General features: G+C 37.0%; 1 protein-coding gene across 1 annotated transcript; it reads left to right on the top strand.

The window, feature by feature from the left end:
• The first annotated feature begins 4,281 nt into the window (after positions 1–4,281).
• LOC106133066 (trypsin-like) lies at positions 4,282–10,525 on the top strand. The gene is made up of 7 exons (XM_060946001.1): positions 4,282–4,395; positions 6,879–7,105; positions 7,637–7,799; positions 8,546–8,708; positions 9,127–9,333; positions 9,662–9,836; positions 10,407–10,525. The coding sequence occupies exons 2-7, from the start codon at positions 6,889–6,891 to the stop codon at positions 10,523–10,525; spliced, it is 1,044 nt and encodes a 347-aa protein (XP_060801984.1). The 5' UTR covers positions 4,282–4,395; positions 6,879–6,888.
• The last annotated feature ends 373 nt before the right edge of the window (positions 10,526–10,898 follow it).

The raw sequence follows: 10,898 nt of genomic DNA, 5'->3' as shown, positions 1-10,898 counted from the left end.
TTTATGAATTAGCGCCACAATTCATTCGAATGAAAACAGTTTATACTAGGTACTCTTGAATCATAAAAATACAAGATATCGCAAAAATGCTGAAATATCTTACATAGATTTCAGAACTTTGCATGTCGTAGACGATCGTAAGCTTCGGACTTCAAACAGTCAAGTAGCTTTTGGACAAAATTGCGCGTATCCTTGTCACCATCCAAATTGATTATGCAACAGAAAATGTATATTTTCTCTGCGGCTACCGGATGAGCCGAGTGGTTCATTTAATTCGTTATATATATGGACACTGTTGCCCAATCCGTTGTGCAATGCCGGGATTAAAACGGCATAGCGTTTTGCAATTTTTTAATATTTCGGACAAATATGAATGCAGCCGATGTGGCCGAAATAGCCGTCGCCACAATAACTTCAGGCGCCATTCTACTTTCTTATTTTAATGTCTCCAGTGGTAAGAAATTGCCACTTTGATTTACAGGGTACTGTAGATAGTTGTTGATCAAACAACAATTTAAAACAATAAAGAACTGTAAAATAATAAAGAACTTAAATAATGTTGCTCGCTTTCAAATCCAAACAAGACCCTCTGATTTAAAATGTTTTTAGATTAAACCTATTCAGAATTAGATACTTATGTATAGAGACCTACTTATTACATTTTTAAGTATTGTTAAATAGCTATGGTAATTTTAAGATTTCGTACACTTAAATTTGAGCTAGTGAAAAAAGTCGCTAGCGCCGCAAGTCGCAACTCGTAATAATAAACGCAAAAAAGCGCATACCCACATCCTTAAGTATGCAAATTAATGAAAATAAAATTCCTAATACGTCTAGCCTCATGTCTTTAGGAAGAATGTGTCACATCTTATCATAATCCGGAACAACAAGGCTCTACAAAGTAAACAATCAAAGCAATACGGAACAAAATTATTATTTTCCCATCGTAGGGATGGAAAATCTTCAAAATAACATGTTTGTCTATTATGGCGGAAGTACGAAACTTCAAACATTTTAAGGACCAAGATTACGACTTCCTATAATTGTTATCTTCCTATGTTTTGGTCTAGACAAACAGTACGTGGCCTTGTTTGTTTGTTGATGGAAAGTGCCAGTGGAAGGATCGTGGTAATAGGGCCAAGGCGACTCCGCCAGTGAGCCCGTATATCGATAAGGACGCAGCCTTTACTCGATGTGGCGGTTATTTGGGAATTACCATTGGTTCGATTCGAATGAAGATTGTTAGGAATACCAATCATTATCCTGCCGTTGTCCTGGTTATGTCGTTTCTTCTCTGGAGAGGAGATCAAGGTCAGTTTTATTATATACAGGAATGACAAGCTATGCAAAAAGTAGTACGCTTTAATGCGAAAGATCTTAAAATCTATATCCTGCGGGCTAGACAGAGCCCACAGTCATAAAAAGACTGAATGGCCACGTTCAGATGTATGGCTTAATGATTCAAATAGTGACAGGTTGCTTGCACATCGCCTTCAAGAAAAATCCCAATATGTGCTTTTCCCTTAGTCTCCTTTTAAGATATCTATAGGAATTATATGGAGAGGCCAAATTTAAAGTGCCGGAAACCACACAGCGTAATAATTGGTATCATCTAGTACTATTAAGGTTATGAGACAAATGTGTATGCTTACAATAGACACGAAGAGAGCTCTTGCCGTTAATGTTATAAATTGGTAGGTTGGTACTACTGTTACCAATGGATAAGGTTAATATTAGCTCTTATTCTGACTAAAACACACCTTCAGTGTGTAAAACCGATTCTTAATATTCACGTGAGATTATCGAAGCCAATGGTAGCGGCCACTCAATCTTATTTATTGTTGTGTCTCAGCAAATTGTGCCAGAATGCACCAATGACATGGGCGGCCCGATTGCGCCTGCATCCAATTGTCCTAGTTATCATTATCACATCGATGCTGAAGCGACGTGAAATGCCATCGAAATGGGCGTGGCTGATACAGGTTTTTAAAAGGACGAGTTCTTCGATTCATACTTCTTTCATACATCTTCTTTTTTTACTCTCTAGTCCAAGCCTCCGCTTTGCAAACATGTAGGTACACTTCTTGTATACCTAATTTTTTTCTTTTGAGAAGAAAGTAGGAGCAGATTTAACTATGTATATTGGGATATCTTGTGAGAAATATTCCAACAGAGCAAAGTATTATAATCCATACCACCACACTTAGTTTAGTGGCTAGTTCATCGAAGAATTCATCAAAGAAATTTAAAAGGTAGGTATGTAGCTTTTAATAGAATTATCAAAGGGCAAAAAATTCGGTTCCGTCGTTTTTGACATATTCACAATTTTGTAAAAAACAAAAGTGTTTAAGTTCGCGGCGAACGACTAGTCTATACTACTCGTACCTAATAAAGAGGCTTAGTTACGGAAGTACTGAACCGATAATGAAAATTAATATATACATTAAAAGGTACATTATCAGCGGGAGTAACAGGTTATGCACGAGTATAAGTATGTACTTACCATAGGCAATACCGCGAAAGGCCCATAGTTATATATTTAAACTTTTAAACATATAATTAAACTATACATAAATGAAATACAACTGGAAATTGAAAAGAGCATCGTGGTTGAAAAGTTACTGACATCCTAACATCCCTGTTGCTTTTTTTATACAAGATTTGAGTGTGTTTGACGTCAATCTGCCTGGTTACCAAGATGAGGCCTAAAGTGGTGCAGGCAAGCTTCAATAATGCCTATTCACTCTTGCTGTGAAAATCCCCAAGTTCTATGTATCGGGGAAGAGAAATAGTTTTGATTTATTGTGATATAAGATAAGGGCGGGAACTCCTAAAAAATAGAAAGGAGTTTATAGGGAATATAGGAAAACCTTCGGGTTTCTTGTCAACTTAAATGGCAGGTTAAGCTAATTTCACTTAGGTGTAAGGTACAAGTGATGTTACAAGGTACCTTTGCAACGCCTGAATTGGATTTGCTGCAATATTTCTGATGTGAATCTACTTGATCAAACTTCCTCAGGCAAAATACCAGCACACAACCAAAATCAGAAATCTCAAAATAATCAAAGGTCCAGAGATATGAACGTTATATTCCTGTGGGTTTTGTGAGGATGGATGGATGGTTGAAATAGAATCACAGAATACTTATTATCTGTACCTTACCTAGTACCGATGTCCTTATCATAATAGGCGATTAAAAGACCAAAGCATTGCAAATAGTATTTGCCAAATAAGTATACCTACAGTGATATTTTACAAGGATATATGTAGGTAAAATGGTAGGCAGGCGGTCGACGCGGAGGAATCGTACAAAAGAAGTAAAACTGTAAATATTTTTTTTTTCAGTTTGTCAGTAAAGGAATGCCGTTGAATAAGTACTTAATACCCAATGATCTGATGAAATTTTCTTAAAAGCAAAATCGCAAATAAGCGTAATTAACCACTAAGATTTTGTCTGCCTTAAATATTTTTAAAATTTTAACTTGTTAGTTATTCTAATATCTATGCTTTATATTACTGCGAAGTTTCATAAAGATCCGTTCAGTAGTTTTTGCGTGACAGAGTAGCAAACACACATCCACACAACCTTACACAGTTTCGCATTTATAATGGTACTAATTGCACCCCGGGGCTTGGCTACCGTAACAATTTCGGGATAGAAATTTCTTAATTACTGATAAAAATATGGATAATGGTATAACAAGATTTTTGTTTTAATTTTTTTTATCATAGGTTATAAAAAGGTAAAGACGTACCTAACCATTACCTAATGGACATATTTGGAAGGTTTATTAAAAAAAATTGTCTTTAGAGTATGCATTACAGTGAAAAATGAGTTTATTTATAACGATTTTTTTTATTTGGCCAGTTACATACTGCTGTTATGTGGAATTGTGGAAAAAATAGGTAACAATTCTATCTGTTGGTTACGTGTTGCTCTGATTAGGTATGTCGAGTGACTTGTATAGGTAATGTCATATATGAGAAGACGAATAAATCCATCATTAGGTAAAATTACTCATCGCGTGCCAACAAAACCTAATAGATCCCACATCAAGTTTACCATAATGGCAATAATTGCAGAATTATCATGGTAATGAAGGGTGATGGAATTTATGAGTATTTTGTGCATAAAACTTGGAGTGCGGGTTCAAAGGATGCATTTTGCTGTTGATCCTGGTCAAGTTAAGTGGACCAGTCGAGTGAAAGTGGTGATAGGCTGTCTCTCTTTGTCGCGCCAGCGGATTCGCGAGCCCGCGTTGGCCACTCGTGTTCCTTTATCAAAAGGCAACTGTCTTCGTACTTAGTAGTGAGTGAGAATTAAAAAAATATATCTTTTTTTTTTAAGTGCAGTGTTTCCGGTGTTGGTGTGATCACAACGTGAGCAGCATATGAGTAAGAACAAATTTATTAGTTTTTAAATTTTAAATAGAACTTTTATTTATTTTTGTAGGTCCGCGTAAGTAATTTTTAATAGTTATTTATTTAAAAAATAAGGAAAATTTTAAATATTTATCTAGACACATATCAACTTTAAAAGTAACTTTAATCACTTTTTAAATCAATAAATAGCTTAGAAAGAAGTGTGCTTATTTAGAAAAGAAAAATTTAAAAGAATTGTTTTAAGGACGGGATATAGGTACCTAGGTCGAAATACCTGCGCACCGAACCTAAATTTGCGGTAGAGAAACTAAAAGGCATGTTTTCCATTAACATAATAAGAAAAAGATTATAAAAAATGTTTTCTTTATCCGACTTTAAAAGAAAGCAAAAATGTTTTCTTTATCCGACTTTAAACGTCATCTTCCCTAGTTTGACTTTCCTAAGGTGGAGGCCGAGATCCGCCTGTGACCACCAGGACTAGGTAAATCAGGTCAGGACACGAGGCGTCTAGCGTTTGACCTCTGGGAAACTGATCTAACTTGGATTACGTAGGTGTATTTGGTGAAAGTGAAAATATTTATTCCTTTAGTCGCCTATTAAGACTTATAGGGTAAAAAATGTATTGTGGTAGATATGTACCTATATCAATTGAGGTTCTATGAGATACCGGATGCACTTTTTTTATACATACAATAACATACATAGATAAATCGTCTCCCCACAAAAAAACCCGTATAGTAGTTACAGGGAAGACAGAGCTAACAGTCTCGCATAGACTGAAAGGTTACGTTCAGCTCTTTGGCTTTGCGATAAAATTGAGATTTATTTTGTTACGATATATTTAATACACGCGAAGGAGTTTCCATTTCGCGTGTATTTCGATGGATTAATTATTGGATTTATTGGTTATATTTGGATGGATAGTTTGATGGTTTAATTATATCTTAGTGACTTTAATTATGGATTGCAGATCTCGCGTGTTTGTGCAAACTTTCTTTTCCGTTTCATTCGCTTTGGAACAGGAAAATTGTAGCTCTCTAGTAAAACCAGTAGCAGGGACCAACTGACGCTCCGTGCATACCAAACAAACTTTATTGTGTCAAGTAGCTGATATAAAATAAATAGTACAAATACTAGCTGTTGTATAACCTCAATTTGAACTTTATGCGATGGTGATAAATGTGAAATTGCAATGAATTTAGTTTGGTTGTGTTGTATTTATATGGATTCTGGCACAGGATACAAATGAAAGTGTTTTTGTTTGTAATAGCTATAAAATAGAAAATCTTGTAGGTACAATTCATGAGGCACCTATTGGTGGTTTAGTGGTGTTTCATCACCATTCAAAATAAGGCCCAGTTTTTGTTGTTATAAAGTTGTTCACCGTCAAACGCTGTGGTGGACTTGTACCCGGTGATATTATACTTATACTTACATCTATACTAATATTATAAAGCTGAAGAGTTGGTTTGTTTGAACGCGCTAATCTCAGGAACTACTGGTTCGAATTGAAAAAATATTTTTGCGTTGAATAGACCATTTATCGAGGAAGGCTTTAGGCTATATAACATCACCCTGTAACTATAAGGAGCAAAGAAATAATGGAAAATGTGAAAAAAACGGGAAAATTATTCATCCTTGAGGGCTTCAATGATGCCCAAAATAACTATTACCCGCGGACGAAGTTGACGGGCACTGCTAGTGTTATCTATACTTTAAACTCTTCAGCGGCCCAAGGTTCTTCCCTTCGGAAGACGCTAGCGCGACACATGCTGTGGACGATGACTACATAAATTCGCTTCAAGCAATTCAAGGTTTTCTATTGTAATTTTGAACTCGATTGCTCAAAAAGTAAAAGTTAAAAACAATAACAAAAACTGTGACTTACGCGGAATATGAGAGGTGTTATATTGCCGTGCAGAAATTATCGAAAACAAACGAATACTTATTGAATATGCAAATCCGACGAAGCCCGGGCGGTTCGCGGAGATGACGATGAGGTAGCGGTACATGCTGTTAGAGCCAGTTTTTCTGACCCGCTTCCTGTGTCCTTGATTCTGAGGTATCGCTAAATCAATACCTAGTAGATATAGATATAAAAGTATCTTGTTAGACAGGTGAGATTTAAGTGGTAAGCAGACATAGAGACTGTTTTTTTGGACACTAAGGCGATGGGTATGAAGTGCATTCGGCGGTTTCTTTGTAGAAATCAAATAAATATAAACACCCTAAGGCTTTAAATTTCCCACGAGAAAAATAATATATAAACGTTCGTAGTTTACGCATATGAAATCTTGTTTGTAAATAGTTATTCGTTACGTATAGGTACACGAACTTAAGCCAAATACGTAGGTATATGTTAAACAATAATACAATAATATTAAAACAAAATGAAGAATAGAATTAGGCAGTTTTTTCATGATTATAAAAACTTTTAATAGCGCGTACCTATCTATATATTTTTAAGTCGATAAAATAAGAACCTCTTTTTTCAGTTAATACACGATGAAGTTAACCTTACTTTTATGCCTCTCGTGCGTGGCGTACTCCCACTGTTCCGAATCAGTTCATTTCCCTTCAGCAACCGCCACTGAGAACCCTCCCAAGCCATCGAAGCCACAGGACAAGGGTATAGTGGAATGGATCACCAACCTCCTTGGAGGGGGAACCACTACCACCCTCAGGCCTTCGCAAGAACCACCCGAAGACTGTCCGCAATGCCGTGAGTTTTTCTAAAAATCACTAGGTATAGCTAAGGAAGTGTGGTTGATTTTTAAATTATATACCCAGTCTTTTCCATAATATGAAAATATTGTTAGGGAGTTTAAACAATGGTTTAGCTTATTTTTTTAAATTAAAAATATATATTTAATAAGTTAGTTTGTTAGATAAACAAAAATAAAACACGTACGAAGCTCGTTGAAGTCTTTTCTATTGTTATTTTTTTAATTGATTTTGTTTTCTGTTTATTTAACTACAAAAATAAGTAAGCAAAATGGCATCCATGATTTGATATTGAATTTTGCCATAAGGAAAATATTTCCTTCAAGAAACGTAAACATTTGGAATAGGAAACAGAGATGTGGGGTACATCTCTGTTTCCTGATAAATTAGGGGTTTTAGGCACATGCTGACCATTAAAAAGCATAAAAGCATTAAATATTCAACAAGATTTTTTCTTCTAGTCCTTTAGAGACTGTTGGCACTGCTCTGTCTACCTCGTAGTAGTAAAGACGTGATGTTTTTTTTCTAGAATGCGGTATTGCGCGCACCAGACGGCGAATCGTCGGTGGCTATGAGACGAAAAAGTTGGAGTTCCCTTGGATGGCAGTGCTCATGTACAATGGACGATTCTACTGCGGTGGCTCTTTGCTCAATGACTTGTATGTGCTAACTGCTGCCCACTGTACTTCTGGGTACGTATTTGTGACTATTGTCTTCTAAATTCTTAAACTAAGTTTAGTGCCGCTTCGAAAGCGTCAGTGCGGAAGAAGCGGTAACAAAGTGCACTGCTAAATTTTCATCAATATCGTCAACTTCTCAATAATCCAAACTTAGTAAGAGAAATGTGGGCGAGAGATGAGAGAATATCTTGCTATGATGAATTTATTTCATTGAATTAAATGGAATTTTAATTTTAACTACTATTGATGTATGGAGTGTACTACTACTTAGTAGCAACAAATTAAAATTCGGTAAATCGTAATTTCATACGAGATTTCATAAGAGATCAATTGTTTTGAGGTACCTAATGTTTTTTATAATCGGCATAGTTATGTGAAAATAATATTAACGCGAAAATCTGAATAAGGCCACATGCAAATATATTTTCATTTAGAGCTTTCAAATACTTACTTGGCAAATGCGTTGTTTTTGTCGATTATAAATTCAACAAATTACAACAGAAAAGTACGAATACTTTCGCTAAGTCTCCGGCTAAATATTTAATAGTTTCTTCAAATTATAATTTGCCGTGTGGTTCCTGGGTACTTAAGATTAGGACCACAGCAATATGTGGATGGCTCCTGTTGCTGTCCCGTCGGCGTGGCACGGGCAGAGGTGCTGATTTATAACCGGGATTAACGCTAGGAAGAAAATAAATTATATCAAATTTCTTCGAAATAAGTATATTCCTTTCTGAGAGGTATTTGTTTTAATCTAGGTTCCGTAAAGAGAGGATTACGGTTCGGTTCCTGGAGCACGATCGCTCCGACACCAACGAGACGAAGACCATAGACAGGAAGGTCTCGGAAATCATACGGCACCTCCGCTACAACCCCGGCACTTACGACAATGACATCGCTCTATTGAAGTTGGACCAGCGGGTAAGATGATTAAAGAACATCTAGTTATCCTTCCATCAACCCATGGCTCTTCTAAACTACTAGGTACTATAACTGTCAAAACAGTCTTTGATGCTTTTACTTTCTCGAACCGCGCCCCTGTAGTGACACCCTACAACTTTTTGGAAGGTCCCTTGGTCCTGCATTACTTTAATCACCTCCTAATCTTTGGGGGCTGGGGAACCACGTTATGCCTCTCGTAGCCGCGTGCTTACGGCGTATGGACGTCCGAAAGAATGAGACAAAATGGTGGCTCACCATACACATACAGGGGCTTCCAAACACGTTTACCTATAAAGAAAAACGTTGATTTTTCCATTATTTTAAGAGTCTTTAGTTTTTTCATCGTGACGGTTCTATGCTTGTTTGCCTACTAAATTCTCATTTTTTGCTGTCAAAGGTGGACCTTCGAAGTGCGCTTAAGCGCGTCCGAAGAGACGACAACTCAACTGAGAGTAGTACAGAGGCGCCCCATAATGAAGATGACGTGGGTCTCCGGCCAGTGTGCATGCCGACTCCTGGGCTTGCGTACAGCAACTACAGCGGCGTGGTCGCCGGCTGGGGCACCACGGAGGAAGGGGGCTCAGTGTCTAGTACTTTGCAAGAGGTGGGTTAGTTTCTATGGAAAATGGAGGTAACCACAAGTTGCTTAATGGAAATTCAAAATTAAATTTATGAGCTTTCAAAAGTTCAACCAGACGTTTATTTTAAGTATAAGAGCCAATTTCACAGATAAGACCTTTGATCCGATTGTTCTTTCAGGGATTAAAAATAGAGTTTGGAATCGATTCAAGATCCCGTTGGAGTTTGGAATGTTCTTTCACCAAAACAAAAATTCTTTGTCGATAAAAAGTAACAAAAAACAAAAAAGTAACAGAAGAGGTGAAATCTGATGAAATTACAATGAAATGTTTAGTATTTTTTTTCTATTCCAGGTGTACGTCCCCATAATATCCAACGCGGAGTGTCGTAAAACTGGTTACAAGAACCGCATCACCGACAACATGCTGTGCGCGGGAACAGCTGACGGAGGCAAAGACGCCTGCCAGGGCGACTCCGGCGGACCCCTGCATGTGCTCAATGCTTCTACTGCGCAGTTCCAAGAAGTTGGTGAGTACCTGATTTCAGAATTTGGGTATCTTCTCTCTTCTTATCATTAGGACGTGACGTGACATACACATACAAAGATGCCTGCCAGAGCGACTCCGGCGGCTTCTACTGCGCAGTACCTGTTTTCTGGATTTGGGTATCGCTACCTTCTGATCTCTGGAACGTCAAACCTTTGGCTTTCATGAGGGGAAGAAGTGAAAACAAGCAAGAAATCAGTAGAGGGTTTTGTTGTTGAAATTATAGAAAAATTATTAAGTACTTTTTCGATCTCAGTCATACGAAGTTCACAATACACAGAGGCGGCAGCGTGTGTAATTTATTTCTTATATAACAAAACCTTCTTACACCAACAGAGGGCTTCTTACCCACATTTAGTTTACAACTTGCGCCGTCACAGACGAATCAAATATCTTCTAATAAACACATAAACATGAAGTGAGACATTTCTCTGTCTCTTGGGATAACTCCAACATGATAACTCCAATAATCATAATAAATATACCCTCCCTTGTAAATATCCTATATCATGGTTATCACCATGGAGACAATATGAACTATATTCATTTACAGGTGTGGTATCATGGGGCGAAGGCTGCGCACGTCCCGACAGGCCCGGGGTCTACACTCGCGTGAATCGCTACATGACGTGGATCAAGAGTAACACGCGGGATGCCTGCTATTGCCACTAACTACTTTTGTAACATTTATTTATTTATTTATTCATTCGTTGTTAAATGCTCTCTTGGTACGGAATATACTTTGAATGTTGTTTTATTGCATGGTTTCATTTTTGGTCCTTGTTGTTTTGATTTTACAAAATCTACTGTCGTTTACATATTTATCATATATTTACATATTTATCATATATAATATGAGGTCATAATAAAACTAAATTTTGTCAGTTTTTATGAAGAAGTAACCAACCATTATGACCTACCCCTAGTGCCTATAATTATTACCTTGTCCTGGGTATTGTCCTGTCCAGAGATTCATGACATGGTATTTTAACTATACCTCTGTAACTAAAATAAAAATATCCTCTATCCCACTAGTCCCATTATT

The sequence above is a fragment of the Amyelois transitella genome, chromosome 10, assembly GCF_032362555.1.
Source record: "Amyelois transitella isolate CPQ chromosome 10, ilAmyTran1.1, whole genome shotgun sequence".
Lineage (NCBI taxonomy): Eukaryota > Metazoa > Arthropoda > Insecta > Lepidoptera > Pyralidae > Amyelois > Amyelois transitella.
Note: the sequence above shows the minus strand (reverse complement) of the source record. Positions and strands in the feature narration are given on the sequence as shown.